Below are 27,019 nucleotides of genomic sequence, written 5' to 3' on the forward strand. Positions count from 1 at the left end.
CCTGATGTAGTTGAAGATGTCCCTGATCACTGCAGGGGGGCTGGACTAGATAACCTTTAAAGGTCCCTTCCAACCCAAACTGTTCTATGAGGTGACTTAGGAACTTGAGAGGGGCAAGGACTGCAGGAAACACAGCATCTTTTATCAGACAAGCTTTCAGGCAAGTAAGTCCTCCTTCATTTTGCTATTTCTGCTGTGTATTTCAAGAAGTTCTTATTTGATGTCCACCCTCTCTCCCCAACTCTTACCAAATATCCTAATAAAAGACATCCTCTGCCTATAAACCCTGTGTCATTTAACAGGCTTTCTTTTAAAGGTAATCTTAACTCACAAAATTTATAATGCTTGTTTTTTCATGACATGTAGTATTTTTATTCTTATATTACTAATTTCTTATTTTCCCATTTCTAATGGAACTTGGGAGCCATAGTCTCACAGGCATTTTTAAATTTTTTATCCCACATTAAAAACTGAAGTTAATACTGATAGGGAAAATTAAAAGATAAAAATATGTAATACTTTTTATGTAACAGAAATTATATCAACCTCCATTAAATAAATTGTAGGATATTAGAAGAAAAGCAAGCTCTAGCCTCATTCACATTGAGACCAGGAGGAAATTGAAGCCATCATTTATTCCTTGGAGTATCCCAGATAAAATCTATCAGCAACTTCCTTAAAAGCAGCTTTGTGAGTCTTGGAATGCCCAGGCTCTTAAATCACTAATAAGAACAAATCTCTTGAGATGAGTCTAAACTGCACAGTCTGGAACTCAACCTCAGGTCTGACATTTTCCAAAATCTGAATGCTCAGCACTGTTTTGTGGCACCATGTCCTACTATAGTCCCTATTTAGTAATTGTTCCATGTTTTCCTTCTTTCCTTTTTTTTTTTTTTCCTTTTCATTGTTTTCCTACTGTACATTTGCTCAGCTTTTCTAAAGGTGTTAGTAGTCCAAGGATGTTTTTGTCAACACAGAAAAACACATAGGAGCTCTAAGAATACATACTACCACAGAGAAATAAATAAGAAATTATGATATTAAGCATGTATATTCACTTTTCTTAAGCATTTGTATTCTTTTTTTTTTCTACTGCAGCATATACTAGGATTTACTTAAATAAACCACATCCAGGGTTGAGGCCAAGAGAACTTTCTAAACAGATGATTTTGCATCTGCTGTAAAATCAATGCCAAGGGCTAGGAAAAAGATGCAACTAACAGTCTTCAGTTTATTATCAGAATTGCTCTTCTGACGCATGTTATTGATCCATTGAAAAAAAAAAAAAATGCCCCAAAAGACTTTTAATTTCCACATGGCTCCTTGAAGAAATCTTAGAATCTGCTTCCAGAAATAAAATTTGATAGATCAGAAACACATGCTGCTGCCAGTGAGCAAAGGTAAACACCTTCAAGGGCAACTGAGCGAGTCAAAATGTCAATATATGCAAATACTATGCAAAGCTCCTATTCTGTACCAATAACCTTCTTTAGATTTTAGATTTCCCTGAATGGATTCAGTGCTTCAATAGAACACTGAAGGGTTTAAAAAACTTACTGCAATGGACCTCATCACTCCAATCATCACAGTCATTGTAGCCATTACACTGCAGTTTTCCTGGGATGCAGATCCCACTGGCACACAAGAAACTCTCCTCTCCTCCACACAGTGCTGGAAAAGACAAGAAAAGAAAGAATGCATGTTAAACTTTTCAGGGTAAGAAGAAATAAGCAGAAGTGAAAGATAGTTAGAACAATGAGTCTTAATTGATGCACTTAAGCAAAAAACCCCAAATTAATCAAATTCAAGAAAGTGCAAACTGGCATTTTCATCTAACTTTTGTTATTTCAAAAACAGGTATCTAAGCCGAGTTAATCAGTGAAGTTCAATCTAACATTAAGTCTAAAAAGCAGCTGTACAGAATAACTGTTTAAAACTGACCTTAGGATGGGATTAAACAGGCTCTTTTTTTTCCCATTAAATAGATGCATCAAATTAAATATCCAATTAAATTTACAATATATGGATCTTCCTAGCCTAGGTGTTCAGGAAAGATTACCAGGTTTAGACTTAACAGTGTCATAGCACAAACACCTTTCTAGAGGGGAAGGATTCCTCAAACACTCTTATAACTCCCTGAACACTAGAAGACAGTCATCATTGCTATTCAATATACAGGGCATTGACATACCTAAAGAGACAAAAAAAAATCAGCCTAGAGCTTTGGGTATCTCACTGGAGATACCTTCCAGGGCCATTACGTTCAGAGGGAGGGAACTTATAACACTTTCCCATTCAAGTCCTTCAAGGCACATAAATTACAGAGATGCTGATCACCAATAATTTGTTTGCCCTTTAGTCTACGCAACAGAGACCAAACTTCCAAGCTCTCTTTAAAAACATTGACTGAGAAAAATCCCTGTAAAGCATACAGATGGGGAAGGATATCAAGCGAAAATTACATGGGGATGCCAAGTAAAGATGTCAAGTAGAAAAGCAAATATTTAGTACAGAACCTAGTGGTTGTTTTTTGGGGGTTTTTTTATACAAAAGCCACAGTTAACAGTCAGGCTACTCAACAAAGCTAAAGCAAACTGAAAGTTTCACCTCCAGTAAAAGATCAGTAAAAAAAACCCAGTAACTTTGCTTTAAGCATACATATCTGAAATGAGAAATAGCTTTCAGAGATGGAGAAAAAAATGTCCTGCCACTTTGCCAGTGTCAACTTATTAAATGTATCCATGTGTGAGAACAGCAAATTCAAACAATAAAATCTCATGCAAGTTCAAAATTCTACTCATAGAATTTCCATTGTAATTCAAGCTTTCTATCCAAGTTTGCCAAGAACAGTAAAGATCTCTAATTGTAGCTTTCAAACTTCACCAGAATGCAAATCACAGGTATGAAAAAACATCAGTTTCAGCAGCAGCGGCTACAGAATCTTATTCCTCCATTAAAGTAATTTTGCACCTGATCACAACATAGCTCCATATTACTCATTTTAAAATGCCTAAATTTGCATTTTTCATATTCTTATAGGAGAGTTCAGTTCCTATTTCTTCTCCCTTTATTCCATGAACCTGATGCTTAATAAAGTCTGGAAAGTGTATTTATAATCTACATCTCAAAAGCAAAAACCAAATACATAGTATTCTCATCATAATTTTGTATTCCTCATAACATGTCTACCAACAAGTATATCCATGCAGAATACAGTTTAAAGTTAAATTAAGGAAAAATAACCAAATATCTAATGATATAATTTTTAGTAGTATGAGCTTTTATGACCTGAGTTTGGCACTGCAGTAAATGATAGCATGAAGGTAACACACTACATAAATTCCAGATGAAGCTGTTAATATATCAAGGACTACGATGATGTCTGTGTCAACATTTTACTTGGTGCTGCACTCAGTAGATTTCCTAGCATAAGGAATTATCCTTAACAGTGAAGTATTAACCACAATAATGTGCTGATCAAACACATTCTTTGGCAAACAAAAACTGACCTTAAGTGAAAGATGAGTCCTAAACTCACACACTGCTAATGTCCCATTTAAAGTCTTCTTTCTGGAGCCAGCATTTCACTTACAAAAGGAGGGGAAGTTCTTTTTAATCTCTTCCAACAAAACAGTCTGTCATGAAGCAACTCAGAGCATACATGAGTAATCTCATTTATATGTCTTCAGAAGAATGGACTTATAAAAATGAAACAAAATGGAAAGTAAAGTGGTGCTGATGAAATCTGGCAGTGTTTCACAAAGCATACAGGTAGAATTGAAGGCTATGAAAGATGAAAGGTAGAAAGAGATGAGAATCATGAACTAATAAATATTGATTCTCCATGCTGCTACATCAATTTTTATCTGCTTTATTTTGTTGTTAAGCCATACTGTTTCATTGAATTTCAGGAATTCGTTATTTAGTGGTGATCTTTTGATTTTAGTATATCAAAATATTTGATTTAGTGTATCAAAAAATAAAACTTAATGGAAAATATTTCTTAAAATCTCAAACACATGGCTTTTATCTTACAGTGCTTTAGACTCCAGGATAGCAAGCGTTATGCCTCCTTTTTTGCACATGTGAAAAGCTCGGATAGGAGGCCCAGGTGATTTGTCCAATGACAAACAAGGAATCAGGTGAGCAATTCAAAGTGGTTTATAGAAGTTTATTCCTAAAAATCTAAACCTAAATCAGGAATTAAAAAAGGTATCTCCCTGTTCTGACAAAGTAAGCTTCTTACCTCTTGAAAGGTGCTGGTCTTCTCAACAGTATCTTATCAAAAATTTTGGCTGTTGGTGGGAGACCAATATCACAAAATCACAGAATCACAGAATTGTCTAGGTTGGAAAAGACCTTGAAGATCATCCAGTCCAACCATCAACCCAACATAAACAGTTCCCAACTACACCATATACCTCAGCACTATGTCAACACAACTCTTAAACACCTCCAGGGATGGGGACTCCACCACCTCCCTGGGCAGCCCATTCCAACACCTAACAACCCGTTCTGTAAAGAAATGCTTCCTAATATCCAGTGTAAACCTTCCCTGGCGCAACTTGAGGCCGTTACCTCTCGTCCTTTCGCTTGTTACTTGGTTAAAGAGACTCATCCCCAGCTCTCTGCAACCTCCTTTCAGGTAGCTGTAGAGGGCGATGAGGTCTCCCCTCAGCCTCCTCTTCTCCAGACTAAACAACCCCAGTTCCCTCAGCCACTCCTCGTACGACATGTGCTCCAGACCCTGCACTAGCTTCGTTGCCCTTCTTTGGGCACACTCAAGTAATTCAATGTCCTTTTTGTAGTGAGGGGCCCAAAACTGAACACAGTAATCGAGGTGCAGCCTCACCAGTGCCAAGTACAGGGGTAAGATCACTTCCCTGTCCCTGCTGGCCACGCTATTTCTGATACAAGCCAGGATGCCATTGGCCTTCTTGGCCACCTGGGCACACTGCTGGCTCATCTTCAGCCGGCTGTCAATCAACACCCCCAGGCCCCTCTCTGACTGGCAGCTCTCCAGCCACTCCTCCCCAAGCCTGTAGCACTGCTGGGGGTTGTTGTGGCCCAAGTGCAGCACCCAGCATTTGGCCTTCTTGAAGCTCATACAGTCGTCCTTAGCCCATCGCTCCAGCCTGTCCAGGTCTCTCTGCAGAGCCTCCCTACCCTTGAGCAGATCAACACTCCCACCCAACTTGGTGTCACCTGCAAATTTACTGAGGGTGTACTCAATCCCCTCATCTAGGTCATTAATAAAGATGTTAAAGAGGAGTGGCCCCAAAAGCGAGCCTGGGAGACACCACTCGTGACCGGCCGCCAACAGGATTTAACTCCATTCACCACAACTCTTTGGGCCCGGCCATCCAGCCAGTTTTTTACCCAGCAAAGCATGTGCCCATCCAAGCCGTGAGCAGCCAGTTTCGCCAGGAGAATGCTGTGGGAAACGGTGTCAAAGGCCTTACTAAAGTCAAGGTAGACAACATCCACAGCTTTTCCCTCATCCAGTAAGCAGGTCGCCCTGTCGTAGAAGGAGATCAGGTTTGTCAGGCAGGACCTGCCTTTCATAAACCCATGCTGACTGGGGCTGATATGTGGTTGTCCCGCATGTGTTGTATGATGGTACTCAGGATGAGCTGCTCCATCAGCTTCCTGGGCACCAAAGTCAAGCTGACAGTCCTGTAATTTCCCGGCTCATCCTTCCGACCCTTCTTATAGATGGACATCACATTGACCGATTTCCAGTCTGTCGGGACATCCCTGGTCAGACAGGACTGCTGGAAAGCGGCTTGGCGAGCACCCCAGCCAGCTCCTTCAGCACCCTTGGGTGTATCCCATCCAGTCCCATAGACTTGTGTGTGTCTGTGTGATGCAGTAGGTCACCGACTGTCTCCTCCTGGATTGCGGGGGGGTCGTTCTCCCAGTCTCTGTCTTCTGGCTGAGGAGGCTGGATTCCCTCAATACAACTAGTCTTGCTATTAAAGACTGAGGCAAAGAAGGCATTAAGCACCTCAGCCTTTTCCTCATCACTTGTTACCATGTTTCCTCCTGTGTCTAGCAGGGGATGGAGGCTCTCCCTGGTCTTTCTTTTGCTACTGACATACTTATAGAAACATTTCTTGTTGTCCTTGACTGCTGAAGCCACATTAATTTCTGGCTGGGCTTTAGACCTCCTGATTTCCGCCCTGCATAGCCTCACAGCATCTTTGTAATCATTGTGAGTGGCTAGCTCCTTCTTCCAAAGGCCTTAAACTCTCCTTTTCTCCCTGAGTTGCAGCCAAAGCTCCCTGTTTAGCCAGGGTGGTCTTCTCTGTTGCTGGCTTCTCTTACAGCACCTGGGGACTGCCTGCTCCTGAGCCATTAAGACTTCCTTCTTAAAGAGTGCCCAGCCTTCCCGGATCCCTATATCCTTCAGGACTGTCTCCCAAGGGATCCTGTCAAGCAGATGCCTAAACAAGACAAAGTCAGCCCTTTGGAAGTCCAGGATGTCAGTTCTGCTGCCCCCTCTCCTGGCCTCTCTAAGAATAGAGAACTCTATTATTTCATGGTCACTATGCCCTGGTTGGCCTCCAACCACCACGTCATCCACCAGTCCTTCTCTGTTCACAAAGAGGAGATCCAGCAGGGCACCTTCTCTGGTCGGTTCATTCACCAGCTGTGTCAGGAAGTTATCATCTGCCACACATTCCAGGAATCTCTGGGACTGGTCCCACTCTGCTGTGTTGTATTTCCAGCAGATGTCTGGGAAGTTAAAGTCTCCCACAAGAACAAGGTCAAGCGATCATGAGATTTCTCCTAAGTGCCTATAGAATATTTCATCCACCTCTCTGTCCTGGATGGGTGGCCTATAGCAGACTCCTACTACAATATCTGCCCTGTTGGTCTTCCCCCTGATTCTCACATAAAGACACTCCATCCTGTCTTCACTACACTTGTGCTCAAAGCAATCATAACAGTCCCTAACATACAGCGCCACCCACCACCTCTTACTTGTCTATCCTTTCTAAAGAGCTTGTAGCCATCAATTGGCGCTCTCCAGTCATGGGAGACATCCCACCATGTTTCTGTTATAGCCACTACATCACAATTTTCCTGTTTCATCATGGCTTCAAGCTCCTCCTGTTTGTTACCCATGCTGTGTGCATTGGTATACATGCACTTCAGATGGGCTGGTGTTTTGCCCCCTTCCCCCTTCAAATCTAGTTTAAAGCTCTGTCAATGAGCCCAGCTAACTCCTGCCCCAAGATCCTTTTCCCCCTCTGGGACAGGTGCTTCCCATCCAATGCCGAAAGGTCTGGCATCTTGTATACCAACCCATGATTGAAAAATCCGAAATATCCTTCAGCCCTGCTGTTGCCTTCACTTTGGTAATGGACAGTTTTTCAGGCTTGGTCTTACTCTAATACCTTTCTCTCTTCTCAGTCTCTCACACTTCCAGTGATGACCAGCACCCTTTCTAGACCTAGGTCTAAGATCTCCATGGTTTTGTACTATTTCTCAGTTGCATTGGTTTTCTTTTCACTGCTATTCTTAATCTGCAGCTACCAGGTACAACCTACAGCCTAGAATGCATCTTTTTGCCATTCTTTTGCATTCTTGAACCTACCAGGACAACCTGCCCATAGTGATTGTCAGAGCCATGAGTGCACCAATATGGCCTGAACGGCCCTGACCAGCCTCCCCTGGGGCCTCCACCCACACCCCGCCCATGCACTCAGGCTCACCTGAGCACTGCTGGAGGCACAGCCTTATATCCAACTCCACCTCCTGGATGGATCCCTCACATAGACACCGTGGCTGATCTGTAGCCCTAACTTTGGCCCTGACTCCTAGGTGGGCTTGGAGCCACTTTGGAGCCTTGCCACCAGTCCTGTCTCTGGGCCTGCCTCCTGACTGGGCTCTCTGATTGGACCCTGGACCTAGTTCATCACTATGCCATGTCTGGGGCCAGCTCTGCCTGCTGCATTCAGGCTCTGCATCCCAGCAGTCTGACCTCAGGTCCCAGCTTGTCTGCCTGGAGGGAGCAGCCCAGCTCATGCTGCTCCCTGATGGTGACCTCGGGTCCTTGGCTGCTGGGTTACAGCAGGCTGATCGCTCAGCCTGACTCCTCATGGTGCCTCATTTCTGTTCGTCTGATGCTACCTGGCAGTCAATGACATATCTCAAGTTCCAAGAGCTGTTTGACGCCTCTGGCTGACTATATTAGAAAAATAATGTGATACTGACAGGCAGATAGGGAGGTATTCCTTGTCCTCAGTTCTCCATTATTCTTTCAGTTATCCCAGATGCTACCTCTGCCTTTCCATGACTTCACAGTACACATGGAAGACATCTTTCACTGCAAAAGTAGTGTGTCCATTGTTCCTGCAGAGTGTATTAGGTATGCCACCATTTGCAAAGTGAGCATTCACTTTCTTTAAAACTATGCTTTCCTGAGCACCGTCCAAGTAACCCAACTCCTAGACATTAGAATATTAGTAACTGTTTTTTCCCCTTCATTAAAAGTGAACAGTCATGTTTTCACATCTAGAAGGGCTCTTACATTTTCAGTAGAGTGCAAAATCATCTTTTGTTGTCAGTCTATAATGATTATCACAGTTGCAACATATTATCTATCTCATGATAACTGCACTTAAATCTGATGGAAATAACACTGCCTCATTTTAAGGAAAGTCCCACCTGCAAATACAGCTAATATTCCCTCACACAATACAAGTCTCCATCACTCTTTTCCCTAAAATTCTTTATTTTCTATTTTTTGATTTATAAAACATCCCCCATTAGTTTGTGGTTGAGGAGCAGACAGAAAATTTCTTTGAAAAACTCATTACTTTCTCTAGTAAAATTGAATTTTATGCCTTGTCTTATTAAATACCATTACCATGTCTTATTAAATACTTGATTTGATTTTTAAGTGAAAAAAATCAGCTACAATATCAAAAAAATCCAAACATTATGTTATTCATTAAAGATCAGCTAATTTATAAAAGCACTATGAAGCAACACCATAAAAAAAAAGCGTAGGCAAGGCAAGATGTTCTTACAGAGTAAGGAATCTTTTATGTGTTCCAGAGATAAAGGTTCTCTTCCTAGGTCTGCTGCAAACTTTTTGCATCACCTTGGACAATTCAGGCAATCTGTGCCTTAGCTCTATACCTATAAAAAGATGAAAAAACTTCTCGGTTTTCTTGAGGTCTTTGAGGAGAAAAATCATTAGCCTCAGTACTACAAAGTTAATGCTGCAGGACTCTTATGAACTTATTTTCACACTGATGAATTGATATTCAAGATTTCCCGCAGGGATTGAATTATATTTCCGTTTTGGGAAACATCAGGACAGCTGTCAGAGGAACATCACCGAATGCAAGAAAGTCAAGAGGAAAACCTGAAAAATACATCTCAATGGAAACAATATGATTTTTGAGGTAGAACAAAGCCATTTAAACCTGCTATCAGTAAATGACCCATTTTAAAAGACCTCAACAGGCAGTCATGAAAAGACTCTTACACCTGTTAAATCTGCCCTTGGGACTGTAGAAGGAGCCTTTAATGTGCCTACAAAAAATTTCTGCTCATGATCAGCCTTTCTGTATAGCAACGTGATATTCTTCACAATTTGCCAAACCACTAAGTGTACAGTGGATGCTGTGACATACCACTGAGCACCGGACATGCCTAAACATGCAGAGGGTGTTTTTCAAATATGACAAATAGCTCTAGCTTGCACTGACTGCAAGTGCAATTAGTTATCCATATTTCCAATTTTATTTGTGGTGCTAGCATAGCAGTTCTTTCTATTGCACTGTGGCAATGGATATACACACACTCTCAGCACCTTCATTTTTACTCTTAACTTTTGGCAGCAGGGGACTATTTTTTTTCAACATATTTACATGCTTTTCTAAGACTGAAATATTATTTTATCATCCCCAAGAAACATGGCAATCTTAGACTTGTCAACTGACATATACACCCTTGTATGAAGAATGTGTTTGTAATAAAAACTTATGTGAATAATTTCAGAATCTTTTCTATTACATTCCCAGGTGCATTCTCCACTTGGGCAGCACATGATCTTGATTTTACAAGAAAAACATTATTTTCCAGTTGTGTAATGGGGCCATGGTTATTGCAGCGAAAGCGATTTATGCAATACATTTTAAAGAAGGTTTCTAACAAGCAAGGTAGGGCAAAACCACCAGCACCATCCTTTTGCACACTCTTACTATGTGCTCCTCAGTAGGTGCCCTCCCTACCCACTGTGCGGTTGGACACGTTTCTTAACTTCTAACTGAAGAGTTACAGCCTCCCCTCTATTCTACCACTTTTGGAAGAGTATTACAAACTGCAAATATGATAGTCTTAACAGCAACATAAGGTTAGATAGCATTCATATTCTCATTTCACAGGGGAAAAAAATGAGCCACTGAGATATTAAGGTGAAAATAATTAATAATAACTTCAATTGTCCAATCTAAGACACATCAGTATGTGATTTTTTTTTTTTTTTCTGGGGAATAAAGACTCTGATGTTATTTTCCACGTTCAAAAAATATCTCCTGTCACCTTTACTTGTAGCTGCAAGAGCATGTTTCAATTGTGAATAAACCCCAGCTATAAAAATAAGGAGTCCAGTTAATTGGAAGTGTGCAAACAACAGTTGAGAAAATTTTTATTCCAGTGCCTTGCTCAACATTACACATGGTCTCTGCAACAGTGACAGGGAAAGAATCTCATTCTATATTATAACATCACATTTTCTTTATTATGAGCCAATCTGTTGTGTTTCTCCAGTTCCCTGCCTTATGCATTGCACTTTCCAATTGCTACAATCAGTAAGCCCTACGGGGGACCCTAGAAAAAAATAGCCTTCCTCAGTATGGGCTCCAGTTCCCTGTAGACCAGTGTTTATCCCACAGACGATGATGTCAGGTAAAAATAGAATATGATAACATAATCAAAAGATTGTAATTCATCATACAAGAAAGGCTGTTTGAGGTTGGAAAGGCAACTTTAACTGACTCGGAAATCTTACATTCTTCTAACTTAGACTTTTATGCTATTTCCTGCATGTTCAAAAAAGAAAACAGCATAAATACATCAAAAATAACCATTAAAGGAACCATCTTGATTTGCTTGCAGATCTCTATCAGTACAGAACTTCACTGGTACTAAGAAAGCAACAACAGACTTCTACCTTCTGTGTGAATATGCCAATTTGACCTGGGAAAGGATGTTTATCTGACCATTTTTCCTACAGATCAGAAGAGCAAAGATTCTGGAGTCCCATATTCATTTCTGGACAGTGAACAAAAATGTGTTCAAGCACTTATAAATCATTGACTCTCCCTTCCTAATACATCTCTATCCTATTCTGCTCCTATCGATTCTGATTTCCATCCCAATCCACTTCTCCATTTCTTCTTACCTGAAGTGAGCATCTTCCTATTTATCTTGTATGTTATACGCAAACAAAAAGAAGACTGAAATCAGTTTTCTTCCTCTCAGTTTTAGCACCCAGCAGCAATCAGAAGGAATTTTAAGAAAAATTAATCTCACCTCTTGCAGTCTTCTAATAGGCGATGACTGCATATTGTTTGGTCCAGTCAGTGCAGTGTTCAGGGCAAGGAGAGCACACACACTGTGAACAGTACTTCCAATGAATGTAATTTCTGCTTTCTACCAAAGTTTTCAGAAGGGTGACAATTTGATCATACCTCCAAGGATCAGATTTTAACGGAAATTATAAAAACCTTGTCTTATGCTGTAAAACAAACACTTTTGTTGGATGTTGAATTTCGATATTTGATCTGAAACCTAGAGGATTTAGATTTGCAACCATTTATAAGACTTTCTTGAACGCTGCCAAACAGCTGCATACTCAGAAATGCTGGGACAGTTTGAAATAAAGAAAAAGAAGAAATAAAGCCTGAAATAGGTGTCTGAAGTAAAAAAATATATGGACCATCCCACTCAGATTTGAAGAAGAAACAATGTTAGGTAAAAGGAAGCCAAAGCAAATGGAAGCCAAAGCAAATGGAAGCAATCCTGGCTGACAGAGAAACTTGCTTGTTTTAAACCTTCCCCAGAAAGGTTTACAATCTGGAAAAGCTTCCAAAACCCCTGACTAAACACCACTGGTGGCAAAAAGTGCTTTATTTTACCTGGGTCTGGTGTACTATCAAGAGTGTCTCTGAGGAGCCAAGACCATTTATGTGCTGTACTTCCCAGCTAGATTACTGGAATGCCATCTATGGAAGATTAGGCGGGTGGGTCCCTGGAAAACTGCAGATAGCACAGACTGAAATAAACATATTATTCTACCATCCTCAAGACCGACATCTGGTTGCATTTCAAGGTATAGCAAAAGACAAAGCACTGTGTATCTGTGAAAATAACCATGAAAAGTGCTGCTATTTTTTTTCAAAGTGAAGACAACATTCACTGTCTAATGCTATAAAAGACGTAGGAGGTATCAAATAAAATTTTCTTTAAAACAACCAAAAGGGGATACTCTTCATACAATGCATACATAAGCTGTAACACTGCAACAGGATACTACAGGTGCTAAAATGTACACAGATCCATGAAACAAAGGGATACATTAATAGAAGAAAAATCTATGGTGGGTCACAAATTACAGAGAAGTCCTTGAATCTTAAACAGATGAAAAATACAGGAGTATTTTGGAAAAGTATTGCCCCATAGCCTTGCCCTGTTCTACTCTTCTCTGGGCATCTGATTTTGGTAGCTTTTGGAGTCAGCATTACAAGGTAGATGGACTTTTCATCTGACTCAATACAGTCACAATAGCACAGTGAGACACAGAGAAATCCCTGTATTCATTCTCTTGCCCGCAAATTTTCATCACCTGCTCTCTGTACCCTATGTACTCTGCAGTACAGTGTATTCATCTTGTAGCTGTCAATTCTATAAAGTTTTGATACTAGGATCATGATCACAGAATTATGAAAGTTGGCAACTCCTTCCCCCCAGGAAACTGTCCATTCCTCCATTACCTTACAATGCAAAACCCCATGGGAGAAAGAACACAAAAGACCTTTCTCTTCCACTCAAGTGAAGTGGCCTAAAAAGGCCACGTAGGAAACTCCAAGCTGGTGAAGAAACAGGCAAAGAACAGGAAGGCAGGCAGAGATAAACGGTGGGGGAGGCAGAATGTGAGAAAAAACAAAATCAAAGGACACAATAAAATATAATGCAGAGTCAACAGAAGTAAAGGATGAGTGCTTGGGGCCAATAATTTTTTCAACTGTGAATGTTTCCTCACATGAAACACTACCACAATCCTGAAAAACATTTTGTCTCCCTCAAAAAATTACTCCACTATTGCTGTTTTTGCAGCTGGTCAGTATCAATGTTACACACACACAGATCACCTCTCTTTTCTTTCCACTGCATTAAGTGAATGCAAAGGCACAAAAGAAAGATAATGCCTTCCTGATTTTAAAAGCTTTTTCTCAAATAAATTCTCTATTGGATATGTATCATTAGCTTCACATTGCCAACAGAAAAATAAATATCTGGTTGTAACCAGATACTGCCTTTGAATCTCTGCTCAAAGGTATTCCTCAAAGGCAATGCTCTAAATTAATACCAGTGTGAAAAATCCTGGAAGATAAACTGGGAAAAAAAGAGTATATCAGAACAATTTTAATTGGTGTTTTATTCTTGGAACAAACCAAAACAAGATCTGAACTAGTTAAGCATATTTGGTTAAGAGAACTAGTAGTTTCCTTGTACACGTTATATTAATTCTCTGGAGTATTTTCTGTATTGTTTGCACTATTGCACCTTATGCAGGACAAGATAACGTATGATGATAGCCACAAGAAGAAAGTTTGAACTGTTCAGCTGAGTTACTGCAAAACTCAAAGCTAAACTTGGGTAAAGGCAATACTATTATGAGAGAAGTACTGCTGAAGTCTCTAATTGTGGTGTTAATACATCTATTAACTATTTGTTTCTACAGTATCGTAAAATGTTATACATTAACTGTTAATGACTATTGCTAATATTCTTAATGTGGTGCTCCAATTAAATGTTTCTTATCCAGCTTAAACCAGGCTAAGAGCTCCTGTGGTGGCATCTTCAAACAGCTGAAAGAGCTCACTCCAATTATACATGCATTTAGCCCTTTCATGCCCTTGAACATTGCAGGGCATTTATCAACATGTACAAAAATTAATTTCTATGTTTTTCCCAAGAAGGGAGATTATCCAGGTTATCAGCAATGGCTTTCCCGCTCACCAACTACTATAGCTTTTCTAACCAGAAAAAGTTAATTAAAATACTTTATCCAACTGAAAAACTGCTGCAACAACCAGTGAATAAAAAATTCACAAAGATTTGTCTTACAGAACAGAAAAGTTCTGTGTTACTTATAATTTAATGCTACTTATAACATCGTGTGTTACTTACACACATACTTACCTACTTACTTTCATCCCTTCTCATGATTCTTTTTTTTTTTTACTCATTCCTTTTTACAGATTTAAAGTTTAACTACTAATAGGAAGGCATATGCATTCGTAGCATACAGCAATTATTAGAATACCCAGAATGTCAAGTCCCTCTCTTACATTGTTCAGAAAAGAATTAAACAAATAAATGAGCAATACCTTTCAAGCAAGTGACAAAGAAAAAACCAGTAAGTTAATGTCTCCATTAAATCTGAGTCAGGACTAAAATCCACAATGTTCATTCCAATAGGAATGAAACTGTGATCTCAGGAGGATTTGCAATAAAAGGTATCTGAAAAAAATGTACTTTCATATATTTAACTTTCACTACTTTCACTACTTGAAACATTGCAAGAAATTCTGTAGAGCAATAAAATCTTCTAAGACAAAACTAAATTTGTTCTTGGAAAAATGATATGAAAAAATATTTTCAGAACATGACACAACTGATAGCTATTTAAAAACAGTTTCTCACTGGAAAAAAGGTCTCACTGTTTGTGGGTTTTGTCACATACTTTTTTTACCTTTAAGAACAGTAAAAATAATATGCAACATAGCAATGCAATAGAGTTCATACTCTATATTTAAATTTTAATGTACTGTGTCTTTTATATAACTTAAATAGTATTATTTATTACAAATCTCATGGCTATGAAGTGCAGTTCAGGCCTCTTGTGCACCATTTTTTAACAGAAACAGACAGCCATAATGCCTCTTTACTAATAATACAAAAGTGAACATTGACAGTTCCATACTGTCACTTACACAGCTTCGCTGTATAAAGAGCAGAAGCATCATATTCACTGCTACTTTTGAAAGCATTTTACCATTCAAATTAACTGAAAAATAATTTCAGGGCTTTTGCAAGTGCTGCATGTTAATGCAAGTCAGCTCACTGTGTTGCCTTACTTCTCATTCAAGCTACTGTGTATTTTTTTCTCCACAGTTTTAACAGCATCAAATATGTTGGCAGGTCAAAGCAAATAAAATAACAGAAAAACACAGTGACAGTTGAAAGAAAGAAAAACAGAGATGGAATATTTCTGTGAGTAGGGATATGTATAGCAGCCTCCAGGAAGGTTTCTGAGACTTCTCGCCCCCAGAATGCATTATTGGATTCATGTGGAATGAATGACTGATGATGCTTCCCCCTCACTTCCTTACATGCTCACAACTCATTAGAACTGTGAAACCAGTTCAACCATCTATCTTAAATCTCAACAGCTGGATTCCTAAAACTATTTTCAGAGTAGCTGATTTTCCCATCTACTGCGTATTCACTTGTCACTTGTGTGAAATGGTATCAACCTGACAGATGCAGCCCGGTATACAGAACTGCATCTTTTCCTCTGTGACATATTTTTGTACACTCAGATGGTTTTACTATAATGGCACATGGCTAAGATTTTCCAGTACATTCAGTACATCTGCGATCACATCAGGAATGTATGTCATAATAGCTTCTCCACAGTGGTAAAGTGCACTCAATTTGCAATGCCTGTGAAGGAAAAATCTAGATAAAGAGATAAATATCAGCAGTGACACATGTACAAGTATGTAACTGCTAGGTAATCCCAATTCTAACTAATAAACATTTTTCAGGAAAGCTGGTAATTGCCCCAGAATAAATGCTCTGGATTCTAACTAGATCAGTCAAGCATACATTCTCCAACAGAGCTTGGAAAGGCATGTGAGGTTCAAGGACTTATTGGAGGAGTGACAATTTTGAACTCAGAAAATGTGGAGGATATAGAGTATTTAGTCACAATCAGTCAAAAATAATCAAGAGAAAATTTTGGTTTGCATTGGGTGATACTGTGCTAAAATAAGCAGGTATAACAGCCAGACCTTATTTTTGATAAATACAAGAAATAACTAAAGCCCCAAAAGAGAATTACATCATCACACAAAACAAATTATATGCAAGGCATATGTGGGCAGGGAGGGTTTCACTGCACATAATCAGGAAGCATCAGTCCCCAAAAGAAACCACAAAGTTGAGACATAAGCAGCCATATGCCAAGGACATGCTCTTGGAATTTCCAGGAATTTCCTGAGAAGAATGTGAAGAGCGCTCTGGCCTAAGCACTAGGTAAAAAGGAACTGGAACAGTGAACTGACCCCTGCTGTTTGGTTTTACTGTGTTCAGAGAATTCTTTCAAATTCTTTCAAATATACAAATTGCAGAAAGAAATATTCAAGTGCAGCATAATTTATTTCAGTAGGAGAAACAGCCTAGAGCACCTGGACTCTCACCTTTTGCAGTCATAGAGGAATCACATTAAAACCATTCTTTTAAAGAAAAAAAAAGTCAAAATATTCTCTATAGTCTATCATTCTACATGAAAACTATTCATATCCAAGCATTATGCAAAATAGTTCATGAAAAAATGAATATAAAATGTCTTTTGTTTTATACAACAGGATGTCAGAACTGCCAATAAGCAGCTAGGGTCTCCACAGTCCATCAGCCTTTACTTTGTGACCCCTCAAAACACACCCTAACAGATGGAGAGAATCCAACTGCTAAAAAGACTTGGTCCAATAATTTAGGGCTACATCATTATGCATCAGAAAGTATAATCCATGATATACAATCTTAATTGTAGCATTAACTAACTTTCAAAAATACACTATATATTCTCATATTCTTTTAAGGTTTGAGGGTATAACTTCTCAGGGTTTTTAAAATAAATTGAAAAACAATTTTCATCATTATCATTTCTTCTTGTTTATTTCACCCAGAAGTTATTAACAAAGTTAGAACCCACAGATGGACCATACAAGCCTCCGTCACTTAGGCTTGTGGGATGATGTATATCCACAGTAAAGTCTCAGATGCCAGCAATGGGGTCAATGAGAAAAAAAGAGTCAGATTTGATACTCTCAGGGCTGATCTCACCTGGATTAGTATCTAGAGAACAGAGCAGCAACTATGAGGAGATGGAAATGCCTTGTATTTAGAGTGGCTGAAAAGCTGCCTGGCAGAAAAGGACCTGGGGGTGTTGGTCAACAGACAGCTCAATATGAGCTGGCAGTGTGCCCAGGTGGCCAAGAAGGCCAGTAGCATCCTGGCTTGTATCAGAAATAGTCTGGCCAGCAGGACTATGGAAGGGATCATCCCCCCGTACTTGGCACTGGTGAGGTCGCACCTCTAATACCGTGTTCAGTTTTGGGTCCCTCACTACAAGAAAGACATTGAGGTGCTGGAGCACATCCAAAGAAGGGCAACAAAGCTGGTGAGGGGTCTAGAGAACAAGTCTTATGAGGAGCAGAGGAGGGAACTGGGGTTGTTTAGTCTGGAGAAAAGGAGGCTGAGGGGAAACCTTATTGCTCTCTGCAACTACCTGAAAGGAGATTGTAGCAAGGTGGGTGTCGGTCTCTTTTCCCAGGTAACAAGTAATAGGACAAGAGGAAAGGTCCTCAAGTTGCACCAGGGAAAGTTTAGATTGGATATTAGGAAAAATTTATTCACCGAAAGGGTTGTCAAGCGCTGGAGCAGGCTGCCCAGGGAAGTGATGAAGTCACCATCCCTGGAGATATTTAAAAGATGTGTAAATGTTGCACTTAGGAACACGGTTTAGTGGTGGACTTGGCAGTGTTAGGTTAATGTTTTAACGTTTTAAAAGGGCATATTACTTTTCTCCTACCTTCTTTCCTTAAAACAGCTCAGAATTTTTGATGCAAACCAAAAAAGCCTGAAAATGTTCAGCATAAACAATTAAAGCACAGCAAAACTATAACCAACAATTGGACTTTATCACAGTAATGTGAAGGAGCATAACAGAACCAGAAATAATAATTTAATCCCAGATTTTTTTCTACACAATAAAAAATACATTATTAAATAGAAACTCATGAACATAGTGAAACAGTTAAGAATGAAAACATACACTGCTTTCCTTCTTCTTGGTGTGGTGAGAAGCATACCCTTGTAGTGGTGTCATTTTCAGTTTCATTTTGGAATTGAGAGCACTTCAGGAATTCTGGCCAAGAAGCATTTACCATACCCAGAACTGGTTCACAGCCTTCTTTTGCTGCCTCACAAAATGTCCTGCAGGGCAAGAGGTCTCGACTGGAGAAAAGAGACAGAGAACAAAAACACAAAGGATTATAACTCTAGTAGATTGTGAAAACTTTTTAAAAAGAGAAAAAAGTAATAAACATTTTTTAAGAATTTTATGTTCTACAGAATTACACCAAAAAGCTGCCAGATCTTCATTATTCATTGAAGTTGACATCAGCTCTGGCTTTCAGGCTAAACTACAACAGTTTCTAAGTTCAACTCTGTGCAAGCTGAAGCTGAGATTTCATCAACAGCTGAACCAATGTAATGGTGTAGTGACACCACACAGGAGAAAGCTTACTCCTTCATTCTCTCCTTCTTCCCCACAATTGTGCAGACCTACCCCTCTCTGACTTTGGCAAACACTTTCATGAGCTTATAAAAATATCATTAACTTGGGAAACAACTTTTCATATTTTTGACTGGATAATCCTTTGGACAACTTGAGTGTGCTGAATCTGCTCATGGACAGAACCACAACCACCAGACATAAACTGGAGGAACCCACAATGGAGAGCACTATATCACCCTCTTCTAGCATTTATGAGCTCTTTATGACTATTCCTCCTGAGGAGTCTAAATATATTGAGTGTCAGATCAAATGTAATAAATATCAACATGACTTGAATTGGGTTTTTTAAGAAAAGCACTATAAATTAGCAATTTTAAAAGTACAACAAGTTTAAATGCAGCATACTTGTCTATTTTTTATTCTGCGATATATATCTGCATATGTATCTTTTCTTTATTCTTCTTTTACATGTACATAGGAAAACCAATTAAAATAGATAGCTGTGAACTGTCTCCAGGTCTACACAATTAGAGTCAACAAAGTCAAGCAAAAAATCTAGAAAATCTATTAACATATTTACTGTAGATCTGGAAAAGGATAAAAAAAGTAAAGTTACAGGATTACAGGTAACACAATGCTAGCCAAGTTAGTCATGATTTGAAAAGACAAGACATTTCAAAGAAACCTCGGCCAAGTTAGTTGATATGTGGCAGCTGTGATTCAGGATAGACTACTGCAGCGTAATGCAGGAATAACTGAGTGGCCACACATACAGTTCTCTGCTTCACTGTGAGCTTCCACTAACCTTTTATCTGAAAAAAATTTTTCTGGAGCAGAGGAAAAGCTCTAGGACATTAGTCCTAGCTATAAAGAAGAACTGTTCAATGCCTTTCCCAGCAAGGATCAGCACCATCTGTGAAAGTATTTTGTTACCCGAGAAAGGTGTCAAACAGACTAACACAAGCTATCTCTGGAATACAGTGGAGGAAAGCCCCTCAGTAAGCAGGTGTAATTGCATCTGAAAGTCCACACACACAAGCAAAGAACATAGCCCAAATGAGACACACTGCCTGCCTATACAAACGCTTTTCTCATCCATATGACTGGTAAGTCAAAAAGACCCAGCTCTTCTTGCTGGAAAGCAGAAGCACTAATGCAGCTAGATGGTAGCATCTACTAACACCAACCTGTTCACGCTGAATAAATATCAAAACTCCAACTTGGCAGCATGATAGCCTTCCATAATCTCTAGAGTTAGAGAGTGTGTCATAACCATCATTAGGAAGAAGAGAGGTCTGGATATACAGTAGGAAAGACAAGACATATGAGCAGTCTTTGCCAGAAGACTATGTCAGCCTTCTGGATGAGGTAACAGAAAGAAGACATATGGCAAAAAATACCTCTCATGTATGTACCCAACACCCCATCACTACATTTCCTCAGTGTGTGGATTCCTTCCTCAAATTTACTGTAGTGCTTTTAGGATTTCTTAAAATATTATAAAAATTTACCAGCAGAAGACTGGGAAGCTAGTGATTCATAACTTCTGAATCAACGACCAAAAATCAGAAGTTGCATACAGGTTCTAAGCAGGAAAGATCTCACTCACATTTATAACAGTTCAAGTTTTCTCAGGCAATATTAAAATTGGGGCACTTATTCCTAAGAGTATAATGAAAAAATGTAACTCTGTCTCTGACTTGCAAGTAAAATGTGGGCGGTTTTTTAAAGCATTATTATGAATTTCTGGCTTTGCTTTATTACAAAATATGACATAAATTGTACTTTTTTACTTAGCTTGAAATACATGTTTTGTCATTTTCGAAAAAAGAATGATGAATTTCTAAAATATGCAATGTTTAAAATATGGTTAGCATGTTAACTTTATGTGTATTTTTCTTAATGATACCTCTGACTTTATAATATAATATTTTGTTCTATACTAATATATATATATATGCATTTTAAACAGTGAACACCAAGACTTGGTATGCCTTGGGTTTTATTTATTTTCTTATCTAATTTAGAAATACAGTTGTGAATGTCCACTGTCTTCACTGTCTATAACTTCAGGGTCATCTGCTGAGATTATCAACAGCACTGAAATTAAAGATAATCAGAGAGTTACTTGTACCTAAACAATTATATCCTTTATCATAATCATGAGCACTATTACCATACATGATTTTCTTATCACAGCCATTAAATTCCAGAAAGATTCCATAGAGGAAGTGATGTAATTGAAGTGACCTTGAGCTAAACAAACATTACATTTGACCTTTCAAAATATTATTGTCATAATATTTTGAAAGGAAACAAAACCGCTTAAAGTGGGAAACGTCAACCAATTCTCAATGGAAGGAATAACATGTACAGAGACCTAGAAATACATGTAACTGTTAAGTATGGCTCTCTTACAGAAACAGCTGACACATAAAGAAATGCCTCAGAGAACTTCCCCCATACAAGCCCATGGGACCCAAGAGGCTCCATCTAAGGGTGCTGAGCAAACTGTCCAGTGCTCTTGCAAGGCCTATCTCTGCCATCTCTGAAAGGTCAGGGGTAGTTGCTCACAACTAGAAAAACGCAAATGTTGCATCCATCTTCAAAAAAAGGCCAAAAAGGCCAAGCTGGGTACTTCAAGCTGGTCAGCCTGATTTAGTCCCGAGGAAAATCACAGTCCTCCTTGAACACATTTCTGGGCACAGGAAGATGATGATTGGGAACAGTCAGTATAGATTTATCAAAGGTAAATCATGGCTGAGCAGCCTGATTGCCTGTTATGATAAAATAACTACATACACAGTAGTGGGACCTGTCCTATTTGACATCTTTATCAAGGACCTGTAGGAGGTGACCAAGTGTGCTCTTGTCAAGTTTGCAGATGACATCAAACTGGTCAGAGGCTGGAACATTCACCTGCAGGACAGGGTGAGGGAACTGGGCTCCTTCAGCCAGAATAAGAGATAGCTTGGGGACGGCATCAACCACTATACCCTTCAGGACCCATGGGGAGATTATGGAGCCTAGCTAATCAGTGGTGTACGGTGGGAGGATGAGAGATATAAGCTGAAACAAGAGATGTTCAGACAGGATATAAAGCACTTTTTCAGCATGAAATTAGTCAAGGAGTGAAACAGGTTATCCAAAGAGGTTGTGTGGTCTCCATCCTTGCATGTTTTCAAGAAATAACTAGATAAAGCTCTGAATACACAATCAATGTACTTCTGCTCCACTGAAGAGACAAGGAATATCATGATAACAATAAACAGTTTCAGTAAAATGAAATTATTTACTGTTTGAGGTAATTAAATTTGGTCTGTTGAGGGAAATTCATATAGAAAATGAGAACAAAACTGAAAGAAATATCACAAACTAACATAAAATAAGGAAGTTGAACTGAATATACTGAAATTTTTCATAATGTTGGGCAAACCACGAATTCTTGATGTTACTGTAATTTGGAAATAACTTGAAGAAATATTACAGAAGTAGTTACCTAAAAGAAAATAAATTGCCTAGCCAAGAACAATTCAGAATTCTGATAATTTGTTTGAAGTTTCAGAAATACATATAAATACACCAACACATACACAGACACTTCTAAATATCAATTTACTTGAAGTAGATTATAGTAAGTCTAGTCATTAATGAAAGCTGTCATATTTGAATTAGCTAATTTACTGCAAAATTACAAATGCATAACTGAATCCTAACCATATTATTTACTGTAAGGATATACAGTCTCCTTAGTGTTTGAGAGGAAACAAAGGGCTATTTTGAGAAATAAGTCAATCTGTCACTCAGGTTTGCATCTAAGGGATCACTGTCAACCTGCATTTCATCCCATGTCTTCACATCAAGGCCACATTTACATCCCACATACCACATCTAACATATTTTCTCCCGTACGCTTACACTGATTAAATTTTCAACACAAGTTTTTGCAGTTTGTACCTAAAATACTGCAGAACCTTTTGGCCTTTAGCAAATGCAGTTTTGCTTCATTCGTAACGATCCATAATGCCATAGAAAAGATCTTTTTCCTAGTACACCACTCAGATCATATCATCTTTCTCTTTGTTGTACCTGCAAACCCCAAAAATGTGGCTAGAACTCCATGTTCAGCCACAAGTAAGTGGCCTGAACTGAAGAAGTCCACGGTACCCAGCAGTTCCCTTACCTAGTGTTTCATTTTACAGTAATAGAGAAAAACACGGTACTATTAGCAACTGTATGATATAGCAGCAAACCCTGCAAACAAGGAATAGAAAGCTGCCAGAACTGCCTGACTACTAGTGGTTACATGAAGAAATTGGTATAAAGCAAAATATGCTGTCAGTGTTGTTACTGAGCTCATTACATTCTCAAGTTGGAACCACTGTTTCAAAATAGATATCTTTAGAGATATATTCTCCAGGTAACGCTAAGGACTTTTATATAATGCACTTTACATGCTGCAGTATTGAACTTATCTCAGAAACAAGCCAAGGACCTTTATCTCTAGAATTGTCTCTTGCAGATTCCTAGTTGGCAGCTTACTTGTTGCCCGGAAAGAAGCAGATATATTCTAAAATAATACTTTTCACCACCAGATTGCAATGTGTTGAAAGGCAGAAAATTTCAGCACCGTAAAGCACATAGCTGTCAGTGTACAAAACCAAGAACAAATGGCCCCTCTTGATGACAGGAAGAGCTGCCACTTACTAGTTCTGCACATTGTACTGGCAAATTAAGAGTTTACTATCTGACCTGTAATGGCTCTTTAGATAAAGATGTTCTAAAACACTCTTCTGGTTTTTACAGAACTTATTTGATACAGAGAGGAAGAAAGGGCACAGCAAGAGCTCTGCAGTAGCCATCGCTGCCTCCTGACTGGAGTCTGGGAAACTCCCTAAATAAAAGGGATTTAGCAAGACAAGCGGCTGTCTCCAGTCAATTTCATTTAGGGTTTTGGACAGTTTTTAGCTTTTCAGCTCCAGCTAATCTACTACTTGTAAAAAGTTATATTAGCATAATCACATGTAGGCAGAGGTATTCACATGAGCAGACCCACTGGTTCAACAGAGGCTTCTTAATACAGAAAATGTCAAAAAAAAGCGCTACTTACTATAGAAGGTGCTTGAGTTCCAAAATATCTGTAAGAAATAAGATGCCACATAATGGAGTATTGATTTGATCTATTTGTGGGTGCTAGCCATTTAATTTATTCAGACTGATATGCTTGGAGTTAACTTTTTGTTTACTTTTTTGGAAAATACACAATACACTACAAAATCACATTACAGTGAAAAGAAATGTAAGCAGTGATTGTACCTCGTTAACGGTAAATGGTTTCCACTGGTCCAGTGGAGCATACGTGATGATCACAAATAGTAATCTGAAGGCAGTATATTCTACTAACTTTTTTTTGCCGAAGTGATAGCAGGGACATTACTTGAATTTAACAAGTCTGTGACTGAAATCTACTTGAGTTTACAACAGCTAACCAAATTTATACTGCTCTTACGATTTGTATAAATCTGACTGCTGTTTAAAAAAAAAAAAAAACAACAGAGTTTTTGAGGACTCTCAGATGAAGTTTTACATAAGCGTGAAGTATTCAATATGATCTCTGTACTCTTCGACCCACACCTAAATCATTAACTTCCAAAGCACCACATTGCAGCTATAGCCTGACATATAGCCATCAGGCAAAGTAGTATGAGTATGTTTATTTCTTAAATGTAACTATAGCAAAGTTCAATATATGACTCATTGTTTCCAAAAATCTTTCAACATACTGATCATTCATTTCAATGGAAATTTTGCAAATAATAGTAAAAAGTTATATTAAAATATAACTATACACAGTTATAGTTACACATAATAGTTGAAAAGCTTCTAAAAATGTTAGGAGACAAGTAATTTTTCTCAGAAGATTCAGCTGCATATGAAATTGTTTACATCTATATGAGAAAATCACAAATACGAAAAGTTCACCTCATTTGTTTAGCTTATGCAGTCCACCATTTGAATATTACAGTGCAGTGTAAATGTTTGGATACTGTATTGGGTTTGCGTGGCAAGGTTTTGATAGCGGGGGGGGGGGGGGCGGGGGGGGGTACAGGCTTCTGAGAGAAGCTGCTAGAAGCTTCCCCCATGTCCAACAGAGCTCCAAGATGGACCCACCACTGGCCAAGGCTGAGCCCATCAGCGATGGCGGTAGCACCTCTGTGATAACTTATTTAAGAAGAGGGAAAAAAAAACCTGCACAACTGCAGCTGGAGAGGGGAGTAGGAATATGTGAGAGAAACACCAAGGTCAGTGAAGAAGGAGGGGGAGGAGGTGCTCCAGGCACCGGAGCAGATTCCCCTGCAGCCCATGGTGCAGCCCATGGTGAGGCAGGCTGTGCCCTGCAGCCCATGGGGGTTAACGGTGGAGCAGATCTCCACCTGCAGCCCGGGGAGGACACCAGGCCAGAGCAGGGGGATGCCCAAAGGAGGCTGTGACCCCATGGAGAGCCGGCGCTGGAGCAGGCTCCCGGCAGGACCTGTGGATGCATGGAGAGAGGAGCCCACACTGGAGCAGGTTTGCTGGCAGGACTTGAGACCCTGTGGGGGAAGCTTGCGCTGGAGCAGTCTGTGCCTGAAGGACTGCACCCTGTAGGAGGGACCCACGCTGGAGCAGTTCATGAAGAACTGTAGCCCATGGGAAGGACCCACATTGGAGAAGTTCGTGGAGAACACTCTCCCGTGGGAGGGACCCCACACTGGAGCAGGGGGAAAGTCCAAGGAGTCCTTCCCAAGGAGGAAAGACCAGCAGAGACATGTGAACTGACTGCATCCCCCATTCCCTGTCCCCCTGCGCCACTCAGGGTGAGGAGGTAGAGAAAATCAGAACTAAAGTTAATCCTCGGAAGAAGGGAAGGGTGGGGGGAAGGTGTTTTAAGATTTAGTTTTTATTTTCTCATTATCCTACTGTGATTTGATTGGTAATAAATTAAATTAATTTTCCCCAAGTTGAGTTTGTTTTGCCTGTGACGGTACTTGCCGAGTAATCTCTTCCTGTCCTTATCTTGACCCACGAGCCTTTTGTTATATTTTTTCTCCTCTGTCCAGCTGAGGAGGGGAGTGATAGTGGCTTTGGTGGGCACCTGGCATCCAGCCAGGGTCAACCCACCACAGATACATACACAGCACAACAATAATTTAAAAATTACTGGGCTTCTAAAAGACAACTGCAGAGCGATTAAATAAGCCAAGCAGAATTTGCAGTCTCTAGAGAAGCTCTGACAAGCCAGAAAACATAGGATTATCCAGTAATTACTGCAATATTTGGCCCAGTTTCAATGTTCAGTCATGCATGCTCCATAAATTAAATATTTCTGGATAATGATCAAGTTTAGTATGGACATATTGCTTAATCTACTTAAGGATGAAAAGATGATTAAAAATCTCCATCTTGATTAGTCTTATTTACAGCTACTTAGAGACCAATCATTTTAAAAATAAACTGGCAGGTCTACGGCAATCTTACCATAATTTATTTGGTGCCAGTGGCAGGCACAGAAGCAGGTTATAACATATTAGGGTGAGATTCTGCTCTTCAAGATATTCATGGAAAAAACTCTTGTTGAAGATGGAGTTTGATGAAAGAACAGATATGTGACATATTTTTAACTCTGTGTTGTTTCCTCACACTTAAAAGGTCATACTTCAGTTATTTCAGCTGCATAGAAATACCAACATTAAGAATCGTATGGCACCAAAAGCAATAAAAATGTTCTTTATGGTTTATTAAAAAGTATATTAAGGGTAAAGAGAATAAATAAGGGTTTTTAATTTGCATAAGGTATCTTCAGAGAAGCTATTTATCCAAAGAGTTTTATATCAAATATTCATTGAAGCAGATATACACAAAACAGTATATGCTCTAAAACAATTATGTTAACTGATTTTAAGCTTCCAAAGAGGTTACACACTGCCTGAGAGCAGATGATCTGACTTCCTCTTCATGCCAATCACCTAGAGTTCACTTCAATTGGAATTCAAATTGCCTGATTATAATCCTACATGGATCTAGTCCTTATCACTCACTTAAAAACATTTTACATTTTTAGATTAATTCTTTTCAGAAATTACTCCTGTAATACTGACTTCTCTTCTTTGCAATCACATTACCATGCACAGGGCTCATCAGTAG

At 39.2% G+C, this 27,019-nt stretch overlaps 1 protein-coding gene across 6 annotated transcripts in view; it reads right to left on the minus strand.

The window, feature by feature from the left end:
• CORIN (corin, serine peptidase) overlaps nucleotides 1-27,019 on the minus strand; it is a 173,940-nt gene that overhangs the window by 70,623 nt on the left and 76,298 nt on the right. For all 6 annotated transcript variants that reach the window (XM_074866115.1, XM_074866112.1, XM_074866113.1 and 3 more), the window contains exons 5-6: nucleotides 18,371-18,552; nucleotides 1,558-1,671 (exon numbers count right to left, since the gene is read on the minus strand). In XM_074866115.1, the coding sequence (XP_074722216.1) occupies nucleotides 1,558-1,671; nucleotides 18,371-18,552 (296 nt within the window). The remainder of the gene's footprint in view (nucleotides 1-1,557; nucleotides 1,672-18,370; nucleotides 18,553-27,019) is intronic.

Source organism: Strix uralensis, chromosome 4, assembly GCF_047716275.1.
Source record: "Strix uralensis isolate ZFMK-TIS-50842 chromosome 4, bStrUra1, whole genome shotgun sequence".
Lineage (NCBI taxonomy): Eukaryota > Metazoa > Chordata > Aves > Strigiformes > Strigidae > Strix > Strix uralensis.